General features: G+C 47.9%; 1 protein-coding gene across 2 annotated transcripts in view; it reads right to left on the reverse strand.

The window, feature by feature from the left end:
* Nucleotides 1–8262: 8262 nt before the first annotated feature.
* ARHGEF18 (Rho/Rac guanine nucleotide exchange factor 18) overlaps nt 8263–27626 on the reverse strand; it is an 83498-nt gene continuing 64134 nt past the window's right edge. For both annotated transcript variants that reach the window (XM_054013418.1, XM_054013416.1), the window contains exons 20-31: nt 27026–27102; nt 24358–24536; nt 23733–23824; nt 22171–22359; nt 21352–21489; nt 20780–20904; nt 19787–19843; nt 19264–19311; nt 18174–18641; nt 16609–16936; nt 13579–13701; nt 8263–13485 (exon numbers count right to left, since the gene is read on the reverse strand). In XM_054013418.1, the coding sequence (XP_053869393.1) occupies nt 13340–13485; nt 13579–13701; nt 16609–16936; nt 18174–18641; nt 19264–19311; nt 19787–19843; nt 20780–20904; nt 21352–21489; nt 22171–22359; nt 23733–23824; nt 24358–24536; nt 27026–27102 (1970 nt within the window). In that variant the 3' untranslated portion in view covers nt 8263–13339. The remainder of the gene's footprint in view (nt 13486–13578; nt 13702–16608; nt 16937–18173; nt 18642–19263; nt 19312–19786; nt 19844–20779; nt 20905–21351; nt 21490–22170; nt 22360–23732; nt 23825–24357; nt 24537–27025; nt 27103–27626) is intronic.

A 27626-nucleotide genomic window follows, 5' to 3' on the forward strand; every position in this document is an offset into this window, starting at 1 on the left:
GAAGGGGCTTCATGTGATCTCAGGCTAGAGCCCCGGGGCACCCCAGCTGCTCTGCGATGGAGGAGGGAACAAAAGGCTGCCCTGGCTGCCAGAGGTGGCACCAGCTGGGAGGCTCTTTCCAGGGGCTACATGGAGCGTGAGCTGTGGGCCGCATGTAACAGTGCTTGTGACACAACCCTTCTCCCTACAACGAGCCCCTCTGAGGTGCTCAGGGCAGGGCCTCGCTCAGTGTCCGAGCACAGACGTAGCAGGGGTAGAACCCCCCGGCCGCCCCTTCCCACAGGCTCAGCTGCACAGCCTGGGGCTAGGTGGAGCCCTGACGGCTCCTATTAAACCGAGCTCCTCTGCAGGACTCTGGTTTGCATCAGCAACCGACGCCTGCTCGCCAAGGAGCCGCTGTGCTGGCTGCACGTGCAGACGCGTCTAAGAACAGCACCACTTGGCTGAAAAACTTCTCTCCTTTGCCCTCGCTCTGTCTCCTGCAGCAGAGTCAGTGCTGGGCCCTGCTGCTGCCAGCGAGTGGAGTCGGGAGCAGCAGCCCACTATAAAGGTTTGGGCTGAAGTTTAGAAACACCAGAACTTATTCACAGGAAGCAAACTTGGACGTGCAATCAAGTGTCTGTTGGGGAAAAGCGCAGTGTGGGTTTGAACTCAATGTCACAGGCTGGGCCCAGCCCGTAGGCAGGCAGAGAGCCCACTGTGAAAGGGAGGAAGGGTTTCTGCATCCTCGTCCCCTGAGCCGCAGGCTATGTTTAGGGCTCCTGCCCCCTGCTTGTGTGCCAAGGTTCCTCTCTCTGTAACCTTTGCTCCCGCGGTGTCTCCTCCCTCCCTTCTGAGCCTGCAGCACAGCTGGGGGCCAGGCGCAAGGTAGGGAGAGGAGCCGGCAGCCATCCTAGGGAGAGCCAGCTAGAAACCCAGTCACAGGAGGGCTGCAGCTCTCTGCACCTGCTGGCTCTGCCATTGAGCAGGGCAGGCAGGTACCAAGGGGGTGTCACAAAGGGTGAGCTGAGGCCTCAGTTTCCAACGCCGGACCGCTGCAGAGCCGGGTTCCCTCCCTTCCCTTATCTAATCTCAGCTGTTACCGAGCAGGAAGCTTCTCCTTCCCCTTTAAACCAGCGGCTGCTTTCAAGGGCCAGGCAAAGTCCAGCTTGACTCCAATAAGCTCAGACACTTACGGTTTCATTCGGCCGTTTGTGTACCCCTGTTTTGTTCATGCTGCCAGGCAACGCTCGGCGCTCGGGTTCTCAGCCACCTCCTGCTTTTGCAGCAAGGACAGTGTTGTTTTTGCTGCTGCAGCACCATTGAGTCTCCGTCTGCTTCCTGCCCTGGGCGCTGGGATGTTATCTGAGCTCTGGGCCCAGCGTTTTTCTTTGAGGGTCACTTCTCCTGCTGGAGCCTTCATAAGCATCCGCGAGTCATTTCCTCGCCTTGCACTATCTTTAGAGCTAACGCTACTCTCATGGGGAAAGGGCACCGGCCTCCTTCTCTGTGGCTGGATCCGTTTGCCCGGCCAAGGGCCCTGGCTGCTGTGTAATAAAGACAAAAACTGCAGTGGGTCGCTCTGGCCTCCTTGCTATTCGCACTGAGCATTGTCCTGCCCCCAGCTCTGCCCTCTCCCCTGTGGAGTGCAGCTTCCAGTGCTACTGAGGGGACACCCAGGGAAGCCTTAGCCCCATTATTTACTGTGTCCCATGGGCCTCAGTCGTGTGCAACGCAGACCTGCTTTCCTGGCTGGAGATTCCAGCTCCTCTGTTGGCATCTGCACATGGATCCACTTGGGAGCTGGGAAACCCATCGTAACCATTTCAGCACCCGTTAGACTGAACGGGCGGCAGTCCTTCCGCGGCAGCTGCAGATCCACTTCTGCTCCCTGGAGCAGAAACCCACCTGAGCGAACCATACGAGACTCAACCCTGCTCGAACCAGACAGCCTCTGGCACGGGCATAGGCTCCCACGGCTGGGTGTGGGCCTCCCCTTAGCCAGACTGGTCCCATAATTGGTGCAGTGTTAGTGTCCAGGCCTGATTGTACATGAAGCCCCAAGCACACTGGACCTGACTTGCACTGCTGCCCCACAGCTCAGTTCCAGGAGGCCCCAAAGCTGCTTCAGCTTCCCTTTCCGAGTGGGTTTCTTTGGGTTGGGTGATTGCCTGGATCCGGATGCTCTGGGCCTGGCAGGGGACATTTAAACCGCTCCGCAGCACAAACCAGTTTGCGGACGTCAGGGAGGAGCAGGGAAGGTTTCAAAGCAGCCGCCCCGTCTGACCGATGCCAGCACAACAGCTGTGGCGCCTGTTCTGTCAATCGCCAGCCAGGCTCTAGGATCTTAGCAGCTCATAGCAGGTTAATGAGCAGCCAGGCTATTTCCAGCATCTGAACCAGCTACTGAGCAGTCGCAGTGGCCAAGCTCCGGTGCCCCAATGAGCCAGTGAGTCACCGCCCAGCTGCTAGGCCGGGCTCTGTGCCAGGCTGTGAACCTCGCTCAGCTGAGCTCTTGGGCAGGTGGCAGCAGGAGATGCAGGAGCTGGCCCTGCACAGGACAATGTTTCGATTACTCCCCAGTCACTGGGTTAGCCCAGGGACTCCCGGGAGCCAGGTCCTGGAGGGAAGGCAGCCTTGGGAACCACCGGGGCCATCTCAGCTATGACCCCCCCTCTCCTCCAGTAGCACTAAGCCTCCCGCAGCCTTACACGGACTGGCTCCGAGCCGAGCCGCTCTAGCTGGGTGGTTGGGGCGAGGCAGTGGGAGTAAGCAGGATGTTTATCGAACCCCCTGGCCTGCCTTATCTGGAGCACTTCTAAGATCAAGGGAGTCCCTCCAGGCAGCAGCTATCTGCAGTTTGTTGCCCTGTGCCAAGGCTACCAGCTGGGCCCAGGCCAAGCTCCGGACAGGAAACAACACTAAATATTTCATAGCAGTTATGGGCCCGGCCCCACCCGAAAGCCAAACCTGCCTGGCGTGTTGAGCCAGTCTGTTCCCTTTCTCCCTCCTTCCCTGTGCACGCTGCTGTGCTGGGGACAGAGCTTTACACAGTCACGCAGCCACCGCATCCCCTCGCAGGGACCTGCCGGTGCAATCCAAGCCCTGTCCGCCAGCCTCAGCACGGAGAGGGGCAGGACAAAGGCTCGGGTCTGGCCCCCTGCAAGGGCAGTGCACAGACCCCGCTGGGTCCGGGTCTCGTCAGCACCATAGTATCTAGGCCCAGCACTTGCTGGCTCTGACTGGGCCTGGGGAATAGGAGCGTCCCCCAGGGTTCTCCAGGCAGCCACTGCTTTGTCAACCAAGCCCTTTATGCTGCGGGAACCCAGATCGCTTGCTGGGCCCAGCAGTCCCTATTCTCCCGCCCCACCTCGCTGGAGGGCTCCAGGTGCCTGCTGAGGAAGCACAGCCTAGGAGCATGAGGCTTGGCATTCCCTCCCCTGGGATGTGAGCAGGGAGCAAAGGCCCCTAAACAACTCCCAGACACAGGTTCCACCTCACCTCAAAGCCGCCTGCGGCGCTGGCCTGAGCTGTGGGAGAAGTGGCCTGTCCCTCCAGGACCGGGATGTCCTACAACAGCCGTGCTGCAGCAGAACAGCGAGACCCTCCCTGCGTGGAGCCGGGCAGAGGGCTGCACTCCTGCCAAGCGAGAACAAGGGCTGTACACCTCACGGTCCTGGCCGCCCAGCCCTGTGACTTCACACTCCCATAGCACGTTCCCCACACAGCCTGGGAGCTGCACAACCAGATTCTTAAATACGGAGCAGGTGCCAGACACTAAACAAACCGACCCCCCTCCCCCATGGCCACATGCCACACAGCCAGGCAACTGGCACACGTGGCCCGTGTTCAGCAGGAAGTGGAGCCATGGCAGCTCCTCGAGTGCCTCGTGCAGCTGGCATTCAAAGGGCCAAGAAATCCCAGTCCGCAGACCAACCAAGTCTTTATCTCTAAATCCTGAATTTAACAAAAAGCTGAGACGCCTCAGTCACAGAACCGGCAGCCGAGCCTCGGCTGAGCTGCACAGCTGGCACTGCCAGCGGCCCTGGCGTGTGGGGCCTCCCTATAGCTAACAGGCTATCGCCATGGTGCCTAGTTGGACCCCACACCACACCTGGCCTGGGTGGCTGTAGTACGGGGAACACGCTGAGTCGCAAACAGCAGCCTCGGTTAGAGAACCAAATGCTGAGGCAAACGTTCCCACAATTCCTCCCCTTGGGTTCTCAGCTGCACCCTGGGAGTCATCTCCTGCTACTGGCCCGTGGAAGACATACCAGGCCAGCCCTGCTGCTCTCAGGCTGGGTGCCCACGGAGGACATACCAGGCCAGCCCTGTGGCTCTCAGGCTGGGTGCCCACGGAGGACATACCAGGCCAGCCCTGCTGCTCTCAGGCTGGGTGCCCACGTGATCCGTTCTGACAGAGCAGTAATGTTGGGACCTCTCGCTTCACACGGAGCTCTGTTCATTATTCATCGTCCTCTGCTGCCTTGTAAGCTAGGGCTGGAGATGTTCCTAAGACGCCTCTGCCCCTCATGCTTAGTTCTGTCCTGGTTATCCCTCCCCAAGAGGCCCTGTGCTGCAGCCACCATCCTGCTAGCCAAGGAGAGCAGAGGATGCTCCTTAATCCTCACCTTGAGGGGTCTCCATTACATGCCTGGGCCACGCCAGTAATTACTGGGCATATGATTTAGTCTTGTCCAAACGTTACTGAAGGGAAACGAGCTTTCAGGTACCCGGCGAGGCATCTGTCACAGAAATACCGGACCAGCATCATCCAGGCTGAGCCGGCCGTGTCACCTCAGGGGTACGCTGCCTGCCAGGCCCCCCTCAGGCCAAGGTCAGTACTGGGTGCAAAGTGTTCTGCTTCCTAGAGGGAAAACTCCATTTGAGCCAACTCTGGAAGACTGGACTTTGTATCGGGAAGACGTGGCTCTGCTGAGGAGCTGACACTGTAAATAAGATGCTTTCTAAACTCCAGTGACCTTGGGGGGGGTTTGTCGAAGTTATACCCACACTTGCGCGCACAGAGTTTATATTGGGTGTGAACGATTAAGTGGTTGTGTTAGTACTCGCTTTGTGTGGGGCTGCTACCTGTTATTCTTTCTCTCCTCTAACAGAGGCACAGAGAGGGAGAAGTGACTTGCCCGAAGTCTCAGAGCAGGTCGGGGGAGGGATGGGAATAGCCTCCCATATTGTATTTACTGTTTTCTCTCTCGTCTTTTTGTTCTGATAATATTTAAACTTGATCTGCTGTGGAGCTCACTGCGCAGTTAAGAGCGGACCCTCTGTCACCCATTTGAAATCCCTTCGAATATTGTAGCTGTTGCACATGGTGCCAGCCTCTGGGTCTGTCCATTGATCTCAGCCCTCCGGGGTAGTTGGGGTTACTTCATATTGCTTAATTCACGTTAAGAATTAAAGAGACATCAGACTTTGTCTGGAAAGCGGTGATGCCTGTTACTGTCCAGAGGGCTAGGGGCAGGCCTGGCCCATCCCAGGGCACCCTCCCGAGGATGTTTCAAGATTGTAGTTTTACTCTCAGCCTTTTTGAAGAAAAGCAGCCCTGGAGCAGAATGCAGCTGTGGCCTTGTCAGAGATCCCAGTGCCCATGGCCCGATGCCATCCCTGTGACACTCCAATGCTGCCAGCTGCCAAGACACGTCGCCCAAAGCACTGGCATGTGGCACTTACCTTGGCGTGGAAGGGTCTCTCTCTGATCCCACCCCACGATGCCAGAAACAAGCACCTCAGACATCACCCCTTCCCTTGTACACAGAGCAGACTGGCCCCCTCCTGGGGTAGGAAACTGGACTGGTTTTGATTCAGAGGTGAGGAAGCAGCATATTCCCCCCTCAGCAGCACAAGATGGACCCAGTGCTCTTCCTTCAACATCTGGCTCTCCAGTGGCGCTCAGATGCATGTGCAGCCGAGCCTCCCCCACATGAAAGGGACCATTCGCAGCATGAAACTTGTCATTCCCCATGTCCCATGTGATTCATCCTTCCAGAAGGGGCGATGGTTGGGCTGGAGTTTAATCAGTGTCCGATCTGAAATGAGCGAAGGCAGGTGGAGCTGCTGCCCTTGCTGAGGTACGAGGTTTACTGGTTCGGAGTCTGGCTCTGGGGGGACTAACCGGGAAAGCTTGTAACAGAGCAGCTGTCCAGGGGCTTTACAAACAAACACTCTCCTGTGAGGGGAGGTCAGGGCCGAAGTATCTTTATACTCATTTTACAGAGCAGCAATGATTTGCCCAGAGCCTCACCACAAGCCAGCAGCAGAGCTGAGAACAGACCCCCCGGGGTCTCCATTCCCAGCCACTTTCTCTCGCCATGGCCCGTCCTTCGTGAAATAGTTATCTGCCACTGCCCTGAGTCTCCCTTGGGCTTTAGTGAGTCTGTTGTCGCTGGCAGAAAGATTCCCTTCCCGCTGCCTGACTGGCACATCTGCATGACAGATGTGGGTGAGCAATTTCGATGTAACCACCAGCAGCATGAATTTATGGCGGACTTTCAGCCTGTGCTGCAGGCTGGAACTGGTCCCCTCCTACCCGGCTGCAAACACTTGCCAGTCACGCCACCGCTCTAGCAGCCTCCCAATCTCTTTGGCCCTCCTGAGCACCGCAGCCACCTCGTTTCCAAACCACTTTCTCCGTGCTCGTCTCGCCAACCCCAGCCCTGCCCTTCTTCCCACCTCTCTCCCCTGGGGTCTTTGCTGGGACGCCCCCACACTGCCTGGGACACTAAAGGAGCAGCTGTAGTTCGTGCAGGTCATCCAGCCATCTGCCCCCACCTTCCTGCTTCCCCGCAGCACAGACTAGACCCCTGCACTTTGCCCCATCTGCCTGCAACCTGCTCCAGCAATGGGGACGTCAGCACTTCTGAGAGGCAGCTCCCTAGTCTCACTGGCAGCAAAGTCCTAGTCAGCCTCAATTTTCCTTTGGCCACTGTTTGTTGGGCTCTTGCTCTGGGAACCCTGCATCCAGTCTGGGCCTCCTCACCTCACCCCCCGAGATCTAGCTGGAAAGACTCCAGCCCTACCAGCAGCACCTGCCCTTTAATTCCAGCCATAAAACAGCCCCTCCCCGAGCTGTCACCCACCAGAAACAGCAAAGCTCCGTTTTCTGCTGCTGTACAATATTTAAAAAAGTGAATCTTCACTTGCACTTTGGTGAGCTACCCCCCAAACAGGAAATGCATAGAACTGCCATTGCAGCTGAGCACCGAGAGGGCTTACCAGGGGCCAGAATAAGCACAAATGAGACTCTGTTTTGTCCTCAAGGCAGATGCAAGTACGGATCTATTTACACGCCTTTTAGAGCTCCATCCTCTGACGCATCACTCAGCTCTACCAATACATCCATCAGTGTTGACATATGCTGGGAAAATACTTGGGACCCTCAATCTAACATGAACTTTGAAGACCCACAACTTGAGATGCTAAGAACATTTCACAGGTGAAGAGTAGCTCCCAACAGAGACAGAGCCCAGATCCCTCGATACCACTTTGAGATTGATATGATCTTAGCGTTATTAGACAAACCTAATCATTCAGAGTCTGCTACATTCACACATGTCTGCACATCTGGCCAAAAGGGTCCTCAGCAGACTCCGTATGGAATGGGTGAATGGAAAATGCCTTCAGTCTGCTGGAGTCCAGGAACCCGCTGTTGCCTTCCCTCATTTTCTCTGGTCTAATCCCCTGAGCCTCAATCCCCTGCATTACTAAGGCCAAGGCAGGCTGACTGGGACTTCCTTTGGAGTCTGTCCATACCGAGTGTTGTGAGGCGCTCCCCGCTGAATGCACATGGTCAGACCTGCAGCAGGGGCCGAGTACAACTAGTCGAATGAGTCCCATGCTGGCAATACCTAGCAGCAGCCACCAGGCTGGCACAGAAAGAGTTCAATATGCTGCAGATGGAAACTGACTGAAGCGGCACCAGCAGCATCTCAAACCAGACTGGCCCAAGTTGCTGTCTGCCAATGTAAGGTAATTTCCCACCGTCCCACTCCCATGACTATGGTGTCTTTCTGCCATTCTGGGACCAGACCACCTTCGTGGAGGCTTCAGCCCTTAGAGATCTCTACACTTGTCAAGACCCTTGCACTTGCCCTGACGCACCATATGCCTCCCCCTTCTTCTGGGCAGCAGATGTGGTGTCACTAACACACTAGGAATTTTGTCTGTAGGGTAGAAAACCAGATGCACATGAGAAATGGTTGCTTCTCAGACCTGTTTTAGGACAGCACTGAATCTTAAATTGAAATAAAAGTGCCTTCAAGCAGCTAGTTTTTGAGGGTATTTTTATTGCTGGAAGTTGGTTTCAGATCTATTGCCACTCTGAAACCCTTCAGTGGAGAAACATTGCCATCATTGAAAAAAATCAATGGTTTGGTGTGCTCAGATCACAGTTACAATTAACCAAGACGTGCACAATTCAAGAGAATATTAACATTTAACCATTGACTTTACAAATAAAATTAAGGACTACAAAGAAGTTGAATTACTGAATTATTGACAGAAGAACTATTTACAATGTTTACATCCTAAAAGGAAAACAACCGAGACATTCCCCCAACAAAATCGTCAATTTAAATCCCATGTAACCATAAATCATGATTATTCATTAATCATTGCAGCGCAGGGTACCTTTAAACCAGACCTAAGACTAAACAGCATTAAGACAGTTCACAACTCACTGAGCGAGATACAACAGGATTTACTTTCATGAGCATTTACTTTGGGACAAACAGAAGAGGAATTTAAAATAAACCTTCCTAAAGTGCTCCAATTTTTTTCAGTACAAAAATATAAAACACTGATTGGAAACATGGCACAAATGGAATTCGACAAGTAACATGCACACACCATGGATAAAGGGCCGCTAACGATTTCAAAGGTACTGGACTGGCCTTGAAGCGGGGGACAGGCTGTTCTCCTGGTTTCTCAATCAGCAGGGTTGCAGCCATGACGGCGGTAAAATCTACTGCAAAGGGAGATTTTAAAAAATGCTGAGAACTGGGAAGACGACAAAATACTCCTGCATTCTCTTGTGGAGAGGAATCTATGCAACGAACTGGTACGTCACTCACTAGCATTAGCAGAGACTCAGGTTAATTAGATTCTGCAGGATCAGGTATAAGGATTTTTTTTTTTTTAATTATTTTTTAACCATATTCCAGTCTAATATGCGACTTTGATTCTAGGTATTTTGCCATTTGCTTTAACAAGTGCCCTGAATGGACTCAAACAGTCACCTGCATCTGGCTACAGGACTAAAAATGGAGGACAATTTAGAAAGGCGGAATTGCCACCATTTCTCGGAGTTACCCCTGTTTGTCCAGGCACACTGGTAACTGGTATGCAGTGAACAGGCATCTCCAGAAATCAGCAACTCTTCCCCCCACACAGGACACTGATTTCAAAAGTCAACTTGCTGGACCTGCTGCACCTACAATTCACAGCTAGGAAAGTCAGATGCTAACAAAGCCCTTAAGATAGAGTGTCAGAGTAAGCGCAAACTTGATGAAGATACTGGAATCTAAAGGCATGAAACATGAAGTGACAGCAGTTTGAACTGACAGGAAAAAGGAAGCAGCCTTCGGACTGGATTTTAAAACTGAAGATCAAAGACTACAAGCAACCTTAACATTTCAAAGCCACAATATGAAACACACACATGATCCGTAATGGTAAGGCTGGGACACAAAGCGAAGAACACCCAAGTAGTTCAAAGGTCCAACCATACCTCAGGGCAGTAAAGGACCAAAGGGTGAGTTCAGGCAGGAAGGGCGGCATGGAGCTTCTGATTTGTAGCAACAGTATTTAAAAGCAAACATTCGGTAGTGAGCTTCCCCCCTCCCCCCCACTTAAAATAAGTAAGTTCTTCACTAAAGATCATTAGGAATACGTCAATTACCCCAGACTTGAACAGTATCTTTAGAATCTAGTCTGCTTCAGGAAAAAAATTTGCTTAAAAACTAGTGCTGGGCGAAATACCCCAAATGAGCTATTTTTTTAACAACAACATTTGTCTAGTGAAATCGGAGGAATTTAATGAAATTTCAAGGCCTCTGACTTAGCAAAAATGAACAGGTGATTTTTTTTAATTGCCTTTTCTCCTCAGCTCCACACAAATGATTTATTTTGCATTTTGGTAGGTGAATGTCATATTTTGGTCTGGAGCATTGGACAGTTACAGATTTTGCACACACTATCATTAAGATAGCACCTCATTCGCTAATTCACCAGTACGCCTCTTCAGGCCGGTCACCCTACAGAAAAATCACATCAATGCCTAGCTTGGCACTTAAAGAAACAAACAAACCTGAGTTTGACTCAAGAGACCAAGAGTCAAAGGGATCCAGTCACCACACCAGATGCATGCACCCTGCACAAATGCTAGCAGCAGTGAGACGTGTGCACTGAGGCAGATGCTAACTCTTAAGGTAGCTCCTTAGTTGTGGATTGAAGGCCCCATCAGGGAAGGAGCCCTAGGGATGCCGCCCAAGAGGCACCACGTCTGCTCACTGGTAGCTGCAATCACTTCCTGGGAACAACACTGATAAAGCAGATGTTTAAAACTCGGGTTATATTTCTGATGAGATCTCGTTACAGACCTAGCGGTTTCAGGTGTCACTCTTCTACCTCAGAGCATTTATTGCAGGGAGGGGTGAGGATAGCAGCAGCTAAACAAGCCTTGTAGACCCATAGACTATTTATCTCCCACAATGTTAGAATGACAGAAATCAAATGACGTAATTGTTTCGGAAAATGGGTTTAACACCCCCACCCCACCCCCTGGACTGGGACCACGGCCGTAAGTGTAGCTCCTGACACCAGGGGTTCTAAGGGAATGGCCGAAGAGAGTTTCAGCTTGCAGTCCTGCATGCCTGCTGCTTTGATGTACGTTCACATAAGGAAACGTGTGTGTCTCTTTTACACGGGACTGGAATTGCAGCATCAGCAGATCAAATACAGAAATCAACCCTTACTGGGCGGCTCGGTGGGCCCTCGTGCAGGTCTCCAGAGTCCACGGGTTAGATAAGAACTCATCTTACTCTAAGGAGAGAAGAGATTCCAGCCCAGCAAGAGGGTGAAGAAGACAGACTTTGTCAAATGAAGAGAGCCACAAACTCCTCATGGGCCCGTGTCCTAACCACTAAGAACAGGACACACTGCGTCACAACGCCGCAGTATCGTGATGCCAGCACCAGGCGGTCTCTTGATGTGACCGACCAGCTCTCTGCCCCTCGGCTCCATAACAAACTGCACAAGCTCTGCAAGGCTGCAGATCCGCAAGCAGCACTTCAACACCACAGCCAAAGGGGCCTGATTTACAAACAACTTGTCTCAAAACAAAAAAAATTCAATAGGAGCGTCTAGAGGACACTTCTCTGGAGATAAACCAAACGACTTGGGGCCTGATTCTCTTCTCACACCAGTGTACCTCCACTGAGTTTAATGGCATTGCTCCTGATTTGCACCAGAGAGGAGAATTAAGCCAGCAATGTCGAAGGCAGCACCACAGGAGATGGCACTTGCTCAGCACAGCAGGCACAGTGCCACTTGGCTTCCAAATTTGTGTTTTCTCCCTCACTGATCACAGACTTCCAGTATATTTGAGTTTCCCAACTGTAGCTGAGCTTGTTTGGGGCAATAATCCTGCTTATACCATTTAGCCACTTTGAAACCAAGACGGTATTCTGCAGCAAATACTTTTGACACTTTGTAAGACCTCCTGGGCTTCCATCATTGAACAGTCGACAATACTTGGGCTGAATTGAAGTTAGTGCCATAGAGTATTTTATTTGCAGGTCACACGTGCTCTGCCCGTTCAGAGGGAACGGCTCGCGTTCCGCTCAGGCTGGAATAAAGCAGCATATCCCAATGCTTCTGGTTGGGAAATTGTCCTAACTTGTGCTGAAATGACGTTAGCCCGGATTCTGTGCGCCCAGTCTCCAGCCATCGGACTTTGGGAAGCATTTCCCAAGCTTCCTAAGGTCGAGAAAGACGTTTCCCTTCCTATGGCATCGTCCCCTCTGAACAATCCCTTTGGGTGCATATCATTGTACGCAGTATATTGGACCAGACACTTCCATGTGCAGGTTACATGTTCATTAGCTGTAGTGCATATTCAAGAACTGAGACACACTGGAGTCCTGTAATATGCTGAATGATTTCCCGAAATGCACATTGCCATTTGAACAGAACGGTATTAACTTTGTCACCATTCCAAGATTCGCTAAACCCGACCCATCCAATAAGAGGAGATGTCAAAGCAGCTGTAAGATGATTTAGTTAATGGTAAATTATTCTAAATATTCCTTATTCCCTTCATTCCTGACACAGTGTGGCAGAGCACTCTCGGCAGTAACAGCAGCTTTGTTACATTCCAGTCCTTAGCGTGATGTCCACTGAGGTGGCAGACAGACAAAGATCCAGGAGACAAGAGGTTAGACAGGACAGTAACCAACTGCATGCTGAACCAGCTCTTTATGGTCAGCATCTTCAGCAGGAAGAAAACCCCAGACTCAAAGTTAATTTTGAACCAACACACTCACAGACATGGAGAGGGTTCTCTACTTGATGTGTCTTTAAGGAGCCTTTCCCGAAGATGGACATCAGACCTAGTGCAAGTGATGGCCAGGGAATGTGCTCTCCTAGTACAATTATTCATTACCACGTTAGAGAGTTTATACATGTCCAACCCTTTGCTGCCACAACTAGGGGGAGTTTTTTGGCCCTTGGATTTTTTGAATGTTAAAGAGGTTTACAGTCCCTCTTACATTGTGCATGTGCAGTGAGCACATGTTCCGCTGAACTCATTAGAAGGTACAAGATGCTATTCCTTTCATGTGAGTGGCTAGCTCTCCTCTGTCACGCTGGTTGTGAGAAGACTGGCTTGCGGTCTGGCTAGTTATTAAAACAAAATGAATAATCCATTACACTGATCACTGCTCCGTAAAGACAGAATTAAACTTCTCAGCCATTTGAGGGCCTATTGTTAAAACTTCTACATAAAAAAATCTGAGAGGCCCAACATTAACTAAAACTGACTTGCTTTACAGGTAAAAGATCTACCAAGAGCTACTGCGAATTCACCGAAGAGAGCAAATTACAGTAGATGGCAACATTTTAACAGGCTTTGAATTTATACACCTAAGCCATATAAAATCAATACTTTCTCACGCTTGGAAAAGTGTGTTACTATGGTGAACTCATTTTGAGCTGTCAGTAGAGAAGCCAACCAAGCAACACTGAAATCCTGTTCCACTGGATCAGTGGTGGAAGGATATCCACAATGCTGAGCTTCCATTCTTTGAAACGGCATGGCACAAGGACCTCCTTGAACAGGAAACGCTTAGAAAAAAATGACATCTTCCTTGCAGGTATCGTCTTCAGCATTTATCAGGGCTGGCGGAGAGGCCACCAAGGTGTGGACGTGAACACTGTTGGACTTGGATGGATTGACTGCTTCGGGCTGGCTGTCAGCTGGGCTGTAAATCTCTAGGGGAGAAAGAGGGAGAGGAAAGACTCACCAGAGTGCACAAGAATGTCTCAGCACAGAGAGGCTGCTCACTGCTCGCTGGCAAGACTTACCTGGCTGGAACGCAATGCTCTGGCTGTTCGGGAGGACCGGGCTCGCTGACCGTCTGTTCTTCAGTGCACCCTCATCTTTCCCAACAAGTTTAGGTGTAAGCAGTTGTTTCAGGTCAACAGATGCTGAAAAGAAAAGTTGCTTTACACATCAATCTTGGTAACATTTTGCCAACTCCACTGTTTCAAGCCTGGATTCAGACACCTATACCCACTTCCCACTCCTCACACACTCAAAGGGGCTGGTACTAATAAACTTACTTTACCTCTTCAACTGCTCAGACCATGAGCATTCACCCTCCCTCTCCCCTACCCCGCAGCTTCTATTTAGTTACACACAGACATCCCAACTCCCAAGTGGCCCCCCAAGGACAATTGAAGATTTTAATCTATTTTTATGATGGTCTGGTATAGTCAAGAAACACCTTTGGCACAGACACGCAGAACCAAAATGGCTCTTGCCACTCTCCCGACTACAAAGGTCACCATGAATCTACCCGTGCTCCTTATCTGCAATGCAGCTGCAGCAGTGAGGAAACACAGCTGCTCTGATGGGCTAGTTTGCCAATATTTTTATTCCAAAAGTAAAAGCAATCAATGGGAATTGAATCATTCCAGTCCCAAAGGCCTCCACATCCCAATGCCCATCCCTTACCTAGCATCCTACAAGCTAAATTAGACACACAGTTCTAAACTATATGGCACTGGTGCAGAAAGTCTTGCTACATTTTATTCTCATATCTAACATCCCATTAGTGCTGATGAGAACAGAACCCAATAGGTTGGGTTTCACACCTTGCTCATAAGCTGATGAAAAACTACTAAGTACATTTCCATTGTACACATCACTATGTAAAAGCCAGGGTGGATTTAATTTAAGGGTGAGGGTTAGGTTAACCCTAGGTTTAACCCTAACTCAAACTGATTTAAATCAATCAGGAAGACTTGATTTAATCATGGATTTCTACATAAAAATGTATTCTTGTTGGTTGTTATAGCCTTAATACATATTCTTCACAGGTGGAGGAACATAATTAAAATATTCCCAAACTGGGTCCCTTTTACAGCCTGCTGCCACTATAGGTTTTCCCTTCTAGTGAGAGAATGGTATGGTAGATCTCAAAACAATGAAGGCTACAGTCAGAAAGACCTCCAGACTTCTGGAATATGCTGCTCAAACAGTTTCACTTTTGTTTCTACTGCCTGTCCCTCCCTTCTCACATTTATCTCCAGACTTCTCCTTTTCCAGATCTATTCCCCCAGCAATCTTCTATTCATTGAACTTTTTGAAACTTTGCACTTTTAGAGAGAGGTAAGGGACTGACTGTGTAAACAAATCTGTAAAGGGACAATAGGGTTGAGGTCTGTTATTTCTCATCTCTTTATATTTATTTGTAAATAAACAAACAAACATTTTTGCTGTTAACAAGCATGTTATCTCTGGAGACACAAATCCAGTTTGAGAATTGCAAAACTAAGCATCTCTGATGGTATCTTCTAGACTGAGCACTGAGTCCCATTGGGTAGATAGAAAGATTAACCTAAATAATCTATACAGAAGACCCCTGGAACCCCATAAGATTGGGTCCCTAATCCATGAACTATTGGAATTTATGTGCAAAACTTTTCTTAAACATTACATGAATATATTGTCTCATACTATAGAATCAGAATTTATAATCCCTATTCCATGAGATATCTTTGAGCTATAATGTATCTATCTTTAGATAGGATTTTCCCTCAAAAAGCATTTTATCCAAAAAATCTGATTTAAATAATGTTTTAAATAATTTTTTTGATTTTAAAAAAAAAAGAATTGATTTTTATCCACCTTGGTAAAAGCAATTTAAAAAAAATCAAGCTGGGGAATTGTACCACTACAGCTTTGTTTTCTCTGTTGCCACCACTTGGTTCAGTGGTGAGGGGATACGAGGTTACAGGTATGTGCTGGAAATAAGCCAATTCATTTTATGAAAATAAAGTTAAGTTTAAACACCAGTACTATAGGAGAGCATGGGTGGAAGATGCCTCAACAATGCACCGGGAGAAGCCTGACACTATCCACACTACATAAACATGGACCTGTTGGATGTGTAAACTTGCCAGGACAATCTGGCATGGAACTAAAAAGATATTTATATAAAACTCAAAACTAAAGGCTGTTCCATACAGCTGGAAATAAAGTGCTTTCAAGTGGCTGGAAAACTGTGGTTTTTGCATTGTCTGTCATTGTCAAAGGCCACTATTTTAGTACCCAGCTCTTAGAAGCAGAAATTACACCATGGCATTGTGACTGCATTTATAATCCTTTCTATTTCTGACAGAATTAGCTCTTTTTAGCTCTGCAATACATTCAGCACCCTTGTTCTGGCCTGGAGATTCATGTTCACAGGGTGAGAAACATTGGCAGATTACTGCATTTCAGATTCCAGGGGAGAAGACGGCTAGGTATTAGAACTAGCAGGTTTGTACTAGGAAGTGCACATCTTCCCCTTTGGGATTTTCAGAACGACCTTTGCAAGTGAGAAATCTTCCTGGACAAGCCATTGCCCGCAGGGAGGTGGGGGAAAGCCAGTTCTCTCTCATGCCGGGGTACCCAACAACGGCGAGCAGGAGAGGCCCAGAATATTCCATACACCACCATGAGGATAAGAGACACGCTCGGCAGTCACAAAACAAGCTAGGATTTAGGGTGAGATTCACTCAGAGTTGTTTAAATGTGTGTGCGCCCAAAGCAGAGTTGGATGCTCTATTTGCGACCCCCTCCCCCGATTTCCACATTCAGTGTCACAGCAGCCGAGGACAGGGTCAGGGAGACATAGGATTAAATCAGCCTTAAGTTCCATGCTGGGTTACTTAGGACATTCAATTTTCAGCTACATTTCCACCCCAAGCAGGGTCCTAGTGCTTTTTGTGGGTTATGAATTCCTGTAGGGGTTGTTTGGCTGGATAGAGATAGCCAGATTTGCTCCATATGGTGTTGTGTGCATCTGTGATTTCAGCAGAGCTCAGAGATATGCTTAGTGCACTCACCTGAGCTGTCTGTCCTGTGCGATGCTTTGCTCTTCCCCCCCTTTTCTTTGCTTCCTTTTGTGAAGGTGGCAAGCTTGGTGGGGATTTGCTGCTGAACTGCAGCCGGTTTCTGTATCTGGTTGGTTGCACTCAGCAGGTGGATTGGCACTTCATTCTTCATTGCAAGAACCGGACGATTCTCCAATATGGCACTGTCCCTGCGAACCAGCTCTGGCCGCTCCACATAATCCATTCCCAAGACACTAGCCCTCCCAGAGGGCTTCAAGTGTGGCACAGACCCTTCTAGCCCTTCTCCATTGAAACTGACGGAATGGTTCAGCATTTGACTCTAAATGAGAGAAGAATTGTGTTACATGAAGCTGATACCTCACATCCCCCAAGGACTGAGGAGGAGAGGAAACAAAAGACACACACCTTCCTGTGGCCAACACCGGGACCTCCCTTATGCTACCGCACAAAAGAAGGGGCAAGAAAAACTCAGTCTGCATAAATCTTGGCAAACTAAACGAAATATCTTGGCAGCTTCGGACCTTGCTTAATATCATCCCTAGCAGAGGGCTTCGAAAGGGACTGCTGGTTGACAACAAAGTGCAAATAGGGCAGGAAGTTAAAAAAAAAAAAAAAGCAAGCAAACAAGCCCGACAGATGAGGCTGTGGGCCAGCAAGCGGGGCAGTGACATGAGATCAGAGACCAGCACTAAGAATGGGCAAGTACAGCACACACCTGTGTTACAATCAGGCTAAGAACCTCAGCTACGCCCACAGACATCCAGCAGGCAGGTGTGCTCTGGGCTCAAATAGGCATTTAAAACAAAATGGAGTTTTAAGGCTTTAAGAAGTGTCTGGGCTGAGCTACTATCACCTGCAACTCTGCCTGGGGTATCCAGGCCTGTTGTACTTCTACACAGCAAGGGAGCTTGGGCACCTATTTTACAGCCCTGTCATTTCAATGCTGCCTGTTGTGGCTGGAGTCCTCCCCCTGGAGCGGGGCTGAACCAGTGGAGCTGGGGGCAGTCAGAGGCAGAAGGTCACAATTTGGAGGGGGAGCATGTTTTTAGAATTTAAAAGCACAGAATTCAGGAAATTGACAGAATGTCACCACTAAACCCCTCTAGTGTAATCATCTCCATGGCAGAGTACAGTGCCTTCGTTTAACAAATCCTATTCCAGCCATAGGACCAAATGCAAGTTCCTCAACTTCTATCACACGCTCCGCAGAACGCAAGTTGCCAGGCTGAATCACAACAAGACCATCTACCCCACTGCCTTGTCTCCAAGAGTGGCCAGTACCTGCTTCTTCAGAGGAAGGTGCAATGACACCCTGCAAGAGGCAGCTGTGTCCCCAGGGAAAGTTACGTGGTTAAGATGTAGCAACTGCTGTAAAGAAGCGAGACTTCCATTCGGAAGTCTATGTGAAGGTGGCAGTTAGAAATCAAGCATCCACTTCAAGACAACTCAGTCCTTACTCAGTATACATCTGTTAGTCTTAAAGGTGCCACAGGACCCTCTGTTGCTTTTTACAGATCCAGACTAACACAGCTACCGCTCTGATACTCAGTCCTTACCTGTCCCATTTCTGGGGAGAACGCGCCCAACACCGTATTCTGTTTTTTCAGCTTCTTTAGCTGCTCCACACGCTCTCTCTCCTTCTCAACTGCTCTCTGCGCTTCCCGTAGCCTCTCCAGGTCATGCTGATAGGCCTCTCGTTGTCTCTCCAGCTCCTCCCTCTCCTGGTTCAAGCGATCCTTCAGCTGCCGAGTCTCCTCTTTTCGCTCCTGCAACCGTGCCTCTATACTTTCAAACTCCCTCTGCTGCCGGTCCCTCTCCCGTTCCCAACGCTGCTGTTCCACCTTCAGCTGGTTCTGAAGCTTCTGTACATTGGCCAGTTCTTCTCTCTGCTTCTCAAAGTTGCGCTGCTTTTCCTGCTCTAGCAGCAGGTTCCCACGCGTGGACTGCAGCCGATACTGCTTCTCCCGATCTATGATGGTGGCTCGCTGGATTTCAATGTAGCTGTCCTGCTGTGATATCACTGCCTGGAAAAAACAACACAACTCAGTCATAAGACACATGGGCTTGAAAAATACAGGAGAAGCGAGGTCAGAGACTGCATTGTCTACCAGTGTATAAATCTCAGAAGGTAAAGAGACCTATTAGGTTACCCAACCCATTCCCCTCAGCACGAGGGGTCTAAATTCCCACTTGGAACCTGTGGTTGCCATTAACTTGGTACAACATGTGACCTTGAGCCAAAAAAACTAACTTGCATCATTCAAAATGATCCATCTTTTGAACCTAATTATCAGTCTGTATCTGACGGGATTATCTATACACGTCCACATAGATGTGGTGTGTGTATTCTAGAGGGTCATCGTGGGAAGTACGGAGGATCTCAGCAGTAAGGAAACCAAACGGAGCTCAGAGAGGTCGAAAGAAGGGAGCGAAGGATTCCATCCTATAAAGGCACAGGGGGCTAGGCTGCCTCTGCAATACTGGGGATAGCATTGGTTACTCTGGCACCCAAGTCTGAGACAAACCCTGCAGCCCCCGCAGGACCTCGGTCGTTTCCAGTGCTGTACTAAACGACCATCACTACCTACATTTCCGCAGACTGATTAGTTCAGCTTTAAACAGATCTCTTGGAGAGCAGCATTTTACCTGAAGGCTGAGGAGCAACTGGGACAGCCTCTGTATCCGTTGGACAAGCTGAGGAAAGAAAAAGGCATTATATTCCGGGGAGGTTATGGTGGCAACATTCATTTGGGCAGTACTAATCTGTTGTCCAGCTAGAGTATCAGTGCCCACTAACACCACGCTGGGATTCTGGGCAGCAATCCTCGTGTTAGGCTTTCCTCAGTTTAAGGACTTGATGCTGGTTTCCTCCAACACACCAGCATGGAGCTATGACACACACGCAGCTGCTCGAGCCATCTCTCAGAGATTCAGTTTCACCTTAGTGGACTGAGAGTGAATGGGAAGTAGTTAGCTCACTATACCTAAAACCCATCTTCATTTTCAGATTGGATTTTACTCTCTGCATTGATTATATCCAAGTAACTAACTGGAAGGTCCAGGTTGTTGACAAGTTTCTGAGTCTATGAACATTAAAATGCTATATTTTCTTTTGTATACTATGGAGCCTTACACGGTCTTAAAGCACAAACATAGCATATTCTAGTACCTCAGATTCCAGGAGGGGCTGAAAACTGCTGTTGTAATCCAGTCTCATTACATCACTCTGGAAAAAGACAAGCAACAGATGTCCTAGAGCATACTGTAGATAAGAGCACAGAGCTCTTCTCAGCGTCAGTGCACACAGGCTGCTTTGTCGTCACGCTCTCAGCTTTACAATGGGAGCAGGCATATTCATATGGAAATTTTACAACCGTCATTTCAATAGAGAACATTTGATTAGCCCTATTTCAGTTGGGCAGTGTCAGACCCATTTAAAGCACTGCAAGTGTTTGCAGACCTAGAAGACCATATTCCTTCAATACAAGTAAATAGTAAAGTACCATAGAGAAATAGTCCAATAATAATTTATTTCTCAAGTATCAAAAGAGAATGTTCTTGTTTTTTAAAAATTCATTTTGAAATGGATGACTAATGCTGATAAGAATCCAATTTAAAGCAATGAGTCACATTAGGTTCTATTCTATGAAACTCCCCAAATCATTTTAGTGCTAAGAACATTAATTTGAAGAAAAAATGAAGCACAGGGAGTGGGACCATTACAACACACATCTCCTGATATGTCACTGTGTGGCATTACCTAGATGGCCTTAATTAAAGGCAACTTCCCCAAGGGCTCTCACACTGAGGAGGGACATGGGAAATATTTTAGTCAAATTCCAGGTTGAAATAGATGCACAATCATTAAAAACTACATGTAAACAGTACATAATGGACAAGCACTACAAATGTAAAAGTTGCCAAAGTAAGTACATGCCGATTCTTGCACTTCAAATGTAAAACTACAAACCACGAGTTCAACCTTAAAGAACAGTAGTCTTAATGGAGCCAACTTATTTAACACGAGGTAGGACTCTGCCAAGGAGCTGACAGCAGCAGCTTTTGGGACTTCTGGTTTTCAGTGACTTGTTCTCTGACACCACCATGTTTGTCTAGGACTACCAGGATATGCATTTACAAGGGGGAGTGAAGACTAACGTACTGTGGGAGGTCCTTCTTCTGCATCAAGAGGAAGGTCTTGGAGCTGCACATCTGAACTTATTGCAGGGCCTCTCCGGTCCCTCAGCCTCTGGTCATTACCACAGACCTTCTTCTTAAAACTACCATCTGAAAAAGAAAGTAACCCAGTCAACACACACCAATCTGTGCAACACTGGGTACTTTCTATTAGGAAAAAGATGTAAAAATTGAAACAATTTAATGGGCAAAAGCAGAACAACTCTGGGGTTGGAAGTTTGTATAGTTTTGCAATTTGTTGATTTACTCAATCACCATCAAGATCATCGATCGGACACTCAGAAACGTGCATAAGCCACCAACAATGGAATGGCCGCATCAGGATTACCAACACCAAGCCATTTTACCATCCACGTCGGCAATTTCAACAGCCATCATAGCCCATGGGGCTAGTACCAGAACGACTGTGCTGGAGAACAGCTGACATCCTGGGCTTTCACCGAAAAGATCAGTAAGGTGACCAGAATGCCAGCTCCTCTCACTAACACACTGGGTCTGCAGTCCTGTACTGGATCCCCGAAGGCCCCACAGTCTTACTTTTGTTTGGCACTGTGGTGGTGCTGTCATATCCCCCAAAGGTCTCCGCTCTCCTGGGTAGCCCCAACCCACAGCTGTCTTCAGAACGACCGGTCCCGTTGGCTAAGTGTGTGAAGATCAGGTTCTGGAGATTCTCAACTAGGGAAGAGAAGCACAGGTCATTTTAAGGAGTCATGTCCATACAATGAGGCATTGGCACCATGCTATTATGTTACGTATACAACCATTCAAAACTCTGACATGCATCTAGAGATCAGACTGAGCCTCTTTGCAGCACAGACGTATTTTCCCTTACCTCATACTCTGAAACCGAAAGATGCATGTAAAGATGAGGCCTCATCCTCAAATGGGGACTCAGGTCATTAGGCCAGTCTGGATGGACTTTCAGAAGGCTAAATCAATGACTCTTCACACATCAGTCGCCAATTAAGGGGATGTTTGTTGTCTGTGCTCATGCCATCCTTGCTCTCACAGGCAGCCCAACCTCCCTTCATTTGGGACCCTTGCACAGTATTTCAGTGCACGCTGGCATGCTGTCGGGGCACTCAGTAGCCACATATCTGAACAGACTCATGTCTAGGCTCCATAATTCGATCTAACTTTTAAAAAATATTGTTGTAACTTGTAGGGAATGTCCACATCACCCATTTCACAGGAGGGCTCTGAGAATGTAGAGTCTGAATAGCACTACCCAAGTACTAACTTTTTAGATACCAATAAACCCCATAGCCTCTCTCTCTTTATACATAGGACCTATATTATCTGCAGCTGTATCTCTCTACCTACACACACAAACACATGTTCCTGTTTTGCACTTACTTTCTGTCACTGCAGATTTCAGGATCACCTCTCCTTGCAGATTCTCTGAGGTCTCCCCCCTGAAGAGGAGTTTGGATCGGGCTCCTTGGGAAAGATCTTCAAACCCATTCATTTCAGACATTTCTAGATAAATCTGTTGTTTCTCATTTAGACTTTGCAAAATCAGATCATCTTTCATGCTCAGACGGTCTAGGGGAAAAAAACAAACTAATTTAAACCCTACAAAGCTGTTTGTAAAATCAGTATCAGAAACATAATGCTAATTTCAGAAGATCATATTGATTTATTTTGTATTTCTTCTGTTTGTTTGAAGCTCTTACTATCATAAATGGCCAGAAAGAGGCAAATGGCAGAAAAGGAAGCAGATAAAAATGGCCAGACTGGGTCACACCAATGGTCCATCAAGCTCAGTATCCTATCTCTGACAGTGGCCAGTGCCAGATGCTTCAGAGAAAATGAACAGAACAGAGCAACTAGTGAGTGATCCATCCCATTGCCCAGTCCTAGCTTCTGGCAGTCAGAAGTTTAGGGACTCTCAGAGCATGGGTTTGCATCCCTGACCATCTTGGTCCCTATCCTCGCTGAATTTATCTAATTCTTTTTTGAACCCGGTTGTACTTTTGGCCTTCACAACATCCCCAGGCAATGAGTTCCACAGGTATGTTATATGAAGAAGTACTTCCTTACATAGGCACTGACTTCCCCTGTCCCCGGTGGGTGCTCGACCCCCCCCACCCACCCCTGGCCCCGCCTCTTCCCGTCCCTGCACAGCCCACCCCCCACCCCCATTCCACCCCTTCCCCAAAGTCCCCACCCCACCCTGCCTTTTCCCACCCCAGCCCTGTCCCCTTCCCCCAAGTCCCTGCCCTGCCCCTTCTCCACCTCCTCCCCTGAGCGCTCCAAGTCCCCGCTCCCGGGAAACACTGGGAGGGAAGGGGAGGAGCGGGGACACAGCACGCTGCAGGGGCAGGGGGGAGAAGGAGGCGAGGAGGGGGGAGCTTGGCTGCCGGCAGGTGCGGAGCTTGGCTGCCGGCTGGTGCGGAGCTTGGCTGCCGGCGGGTGCGGAGCACCCGCTAATTTTTCCCCGTGGGTGCTCCAGCCCTGGAGCACCCATGGAGTCAGCACCTATGCTTCCTTATGTTAGTTTAAAACTGCTGCCTATTCATTTCATTGGGTGACTGCTGGTTCTTGTGTTATGGGAAGGAGTAAATTACACTTCTCTATTCACTTTCTCCATGCCAGTCATGATTTTATAGACCTCTATCATATCCCCGCACACACACTGTCGTCTCTTTTCTAAGCTGAAAAGTCCTAGTCTTTTTAATCTCTCCTCATATGGAAGTTGTTCCATACCCCTCATCATTTTTCTCACATCTCAACAAAAAGTGAGAGGGATTTTTTAGATGTGTTATTTAACAGTAGGAAAAGCCCAATTTACCTGCAATCCTACAATAGTAGTTTGCCTGAAATTATCACAGGATGGGTTCACATTCTTAGTCATTAAGTGGCCACCAGGAATAAGAGGGTCATGAAGAGTTAGTGATACTTGCATAAACCATTACCTTGAAATTCTTTTATTTTAGCAACTCGTGCTTCAGCCAGTCTCCTTTCTTCTTCAGGCTCACTGAATGTTCCTTCCTCTTCATCAGGGCAGCTATAAAATGAGGCAAAGCAGGAGGAGATTGATTTGATCTATGCATAGATAACCTACTGAAAGCGTTGGTCCAAATCTTGCATCCTTGCTTGGGAGGTGCTTTATCCTGCAGCCTGTTTGTATCTCGCATCCAGAACGCTACTATGTCAGGTAGTGGGCAAACACGCTTCCTAGGGAGGCTCAATCTTCTGACCAGGTCAAGTTACTGACCAATAAAACCCTTAATCTTCTCATATCTGCTGTGATCTGTCTCCTTTAGGTAAGCATGGACAAAGCAACATGCTCCACTCTTACCAAGAGCATGAAATACAACAGCAAAAACAGAAAACTAAAAGATAGTAAAATCTATCTGGCCTCCTGAGAGAAGCCACACTGACATGACTAGTATATACCTTAGCAAGGATGTGAAATGGAGCATGAGGGACCAGATTAGTCAAATTTATCTTTACCCCACAAGCAGAACTTTCAGCTGTGCTGAGAGATCAAACACACAATCAGGAAATCAAACCCTCCAACTTTCAGTCATAATTTACCTTTCCACAGCTCTGCGAATGTGCGCCATCCAAGAATTTCTCTCTTCTTTGGAGCTGGTGTGAATTTCATACATCTCTGGTCCTTTTAATGAGGCACTAATTAAGAACATTGCTTTCTCCTCATTAGCTACCTCTCTTACAATTAGCTTTTGCAATGAAATAACTGGTGGCTTAGAGTCCTGCAGAACAGAAATATAAGTTGATGTGTTAAGTTTTGCTGAAGCACTAGACCACACAGCATCTTTAGGGTTAAGGTTTCTTGTCTGTCTGTGACCAAAGAAGACAAACTGCAACGGTGCAGTTCTATTGCTGGGGCCATTTTATATTGCACCCGTGCATGGCACAGAACAGATGAGTCTCAAGGACCTACATTCTAAAAACATGAGACTTGCGAGTTGTGAATTTTGGCTCTTCAGAGTTCCCCAGGAGGGAGGGCAGCATGAACTAGTTTGGACTTTGCTTCTTTTGGCAGTAATAAAAACAGAACAGGGAAAAAACCAACATCACTGGACATGAATATAAAAATGAAAGGAGAGAACAGCAGGAAGCAATGGTGGTGCCAAGTTGGCAGGTTAGCTCATAGGACAGGGCTAGAGAGTCACCTTCAGGTTTAGGAAACTGAAACCAGATCCAAAAGGTAAAACCCTTCGTATATAACATATTAACAGCAGCTCTCTGTGATAAACGGTTTCTAAAAGGGTGATATCTGTAACTAGTGTCCCTAGCTACACTTTGTATTGCAGCCAATGTACATCACTTAGATAACCCAGCACTAGGGGAGAAAGGAGTTATTTTGCAGGCTGCTGAACATGTTCCATTTCCACTGCATAAATCCTGAGGGGAAGCAGAGGAGATTCCTGAAACTGTGACATCAAGAAAACTAAGTTTTGCCAACTGTCCTTGGGCTCCCATGCAAGCTGTGTGCTGGGGTCACTAGGACAATGCAGGAGAGCCAGGTAGACCGATTCACTCCCTTCCCTTCTCTTAATTTATCTAGGGGGGATTAATATTTAGCTTATTTTAAACAGATCCCATACATATAAAGGTGCCAAGAACAGATCAATCCATGACTATGGACAGAATATTCCCCCGGGCAAGGTACCCTCCACTAGGGATTAGAGATTTGGGGTGGTGACGAGAGGCTGCATGCTCTTTAGCATTCTAACACACGATATCTAGGTTCTTCTGTAGCAGGAGTTGAGCTATGAAGTAGCTTTGCAAATACAGTAACAGCCCCATAGGACACAAAGGCTGCAAGCCACACAGAGGGGCGGAGGAGGAAACTCAAACATTTCTCATGACAACTATCCAAGTGCTCCAGCTGTAGTTTTGCAGGTATTACATTTGGGTTTAACATTCAACCTGAATGAGTATGTTTTGGGAAACAGACCAGAAGCAAATACTCCACTCTACTCCAGTGCTATGAAAGTCAGACTGGGTGTGTGTTGTCATGAATGGATGAATATGATGTAAAAGCCCCGGTGCAGCAACTTTACAGTTAGACACCCCAATTCAAGAAAAATACCTCTACCCAGAAATCATAGGAATATGCTTAAAATTTTAAGTACTTGCTTAAATCCCATTGAAGTCAAGTGATACGGTTTGCCAGGGAAATTCAGCCCCAGTCTTGATAGGTTGAAAAATATCAGGACAAAGTAAATAACGATTTAAAATAAAAAAACCCTTTCAAAATTGTAATTAGTAAATCCTGTTACAGTCACAACTGAACTTTGGTCAGTTCCAAATGTACACATCTGTCCTTCGCTAACAAAGTGCCCTAAGAACCACTAGGAAAGGCCCTGAAAAACAAGTGAATCCACGAGTGCTCCGAATTGCTGCAGTAATTACATATGGGTTAGTGCTCATTACGTTTACATAAGAAAATCTCAGTTGCCAGCAGTTTGGAGGCTACCCTAGTCACAGGTTACCATTTCCCCAGATGACATGACAGGGTTTTTTCCTTCATCAAGCCTCAAATTAACACACTGAAGGAGAGCTGAGCAGCAGTCTCCCCCTTCTCTAAAGGTCTGTTTATCGGGGCCTTTCAAAGCAGGGTTCTAGCACACTTCCTCATATGCTGCCAGCATACACAACCCAGGACAGAACTCAGCAATATGGGGAGCAGTGAAAAGAACACAGAACAGTGCTCAATGCCACAGAAAGTGAGAGAGTTTGCTTGGGTTAGTAGTTCCGTACTAAGAAAAGTTCTGGGGCTGAACCAGGTTTGGCTTATGTGACCCCAAGATACCTGGTTTGTTTTCTAATCATATTTTTCTTTCGGATATTTTCTCTTTTTGATTCTTCTAAGTGGGTGCTCCTGCAGCTCACAAGGCGACATTAGTTTAGAACAAACTCCGCTCTCATTACTCTTCTGTTTCTAGTATGTACAATGACACGTGCACTTCCAGTGGTGACAGATTCCCAACCCACAGAGATGGAGTCTCCATATTAGCTGGTATATGGGTCTGAATTCCATAGACCAGTCAGGCATGTTTGTGCAGTCCCCCAGCACAATGAGGTCTCGATCTCAATTGGGGAGCTTGATCACTACCATAATATACATAGTTAATATGAATACCACTACCAACATTCTTCTTTTACGTCACTGTCACTTTCATGAATATTGTGAATGAATATGAATATTTTAATGAAGCAGAAAAATACATACCACAGATGCAAAAGTATATTTTTGGTCCTTTTCTTGCAACAGCAAAAGTACATCAGTTAACAGGACAGCCAGAATATCTACCAAGGCAACAGGAGAAAAATGAAATGGTTTTAAAAGACAAAAGACTTGATGCAGACAAGCAAGCACTTGAGTGAACAATACAGTGTAAATGTCAAACAGTGCAGATGATTTACAGAGAATGTTCTGGTACCAGAAGCCTTTCAGTACTATTCTACATTGTGATGAGCCACTTTGTGATGCAGCCTACCTGGATGGATTATAATCAAAGCCCTGTGTACTCCGTACCAAGTTAGACCTCAATTATGTGGCAAGGACTCTCATTTTCTGCAGCTTCATTTTAAATAAACAACAAATGGATGCTTTTACTAAAATGAATATAGACAAGTAGCCCTTGTGTTATTTATTTTATATTGGTCATAAGAATGGCCTACTGGCTCAGACCAACGGTCCATCTAGCCCAGTATCCTGTCTCTGACAGTTGTCAGTGCCAGATGCTTCAGCAGGAATGAACAAAACAGAGCAATTATCAAGTGATACGGTCGTTCAGTCCTAGTTTCTGGCAGTTGGAGGGCCAAGGATA

The sequence above is a fragment of the Malaclemys terrapin genome, chromosome 24 (genome assembly GCF_027887155.1).
Source record: "Malaclemys terrapin pileata isolate rMalTer1 chromosome 24, rMalTer1.hap1, whole genome shotgun sequence".
Taxonomy (NCBI): Eukaryota; Metazoa; Chordata; order Testudines; family Emydidae; genus Malaclemys; species Malaclemys terrapin.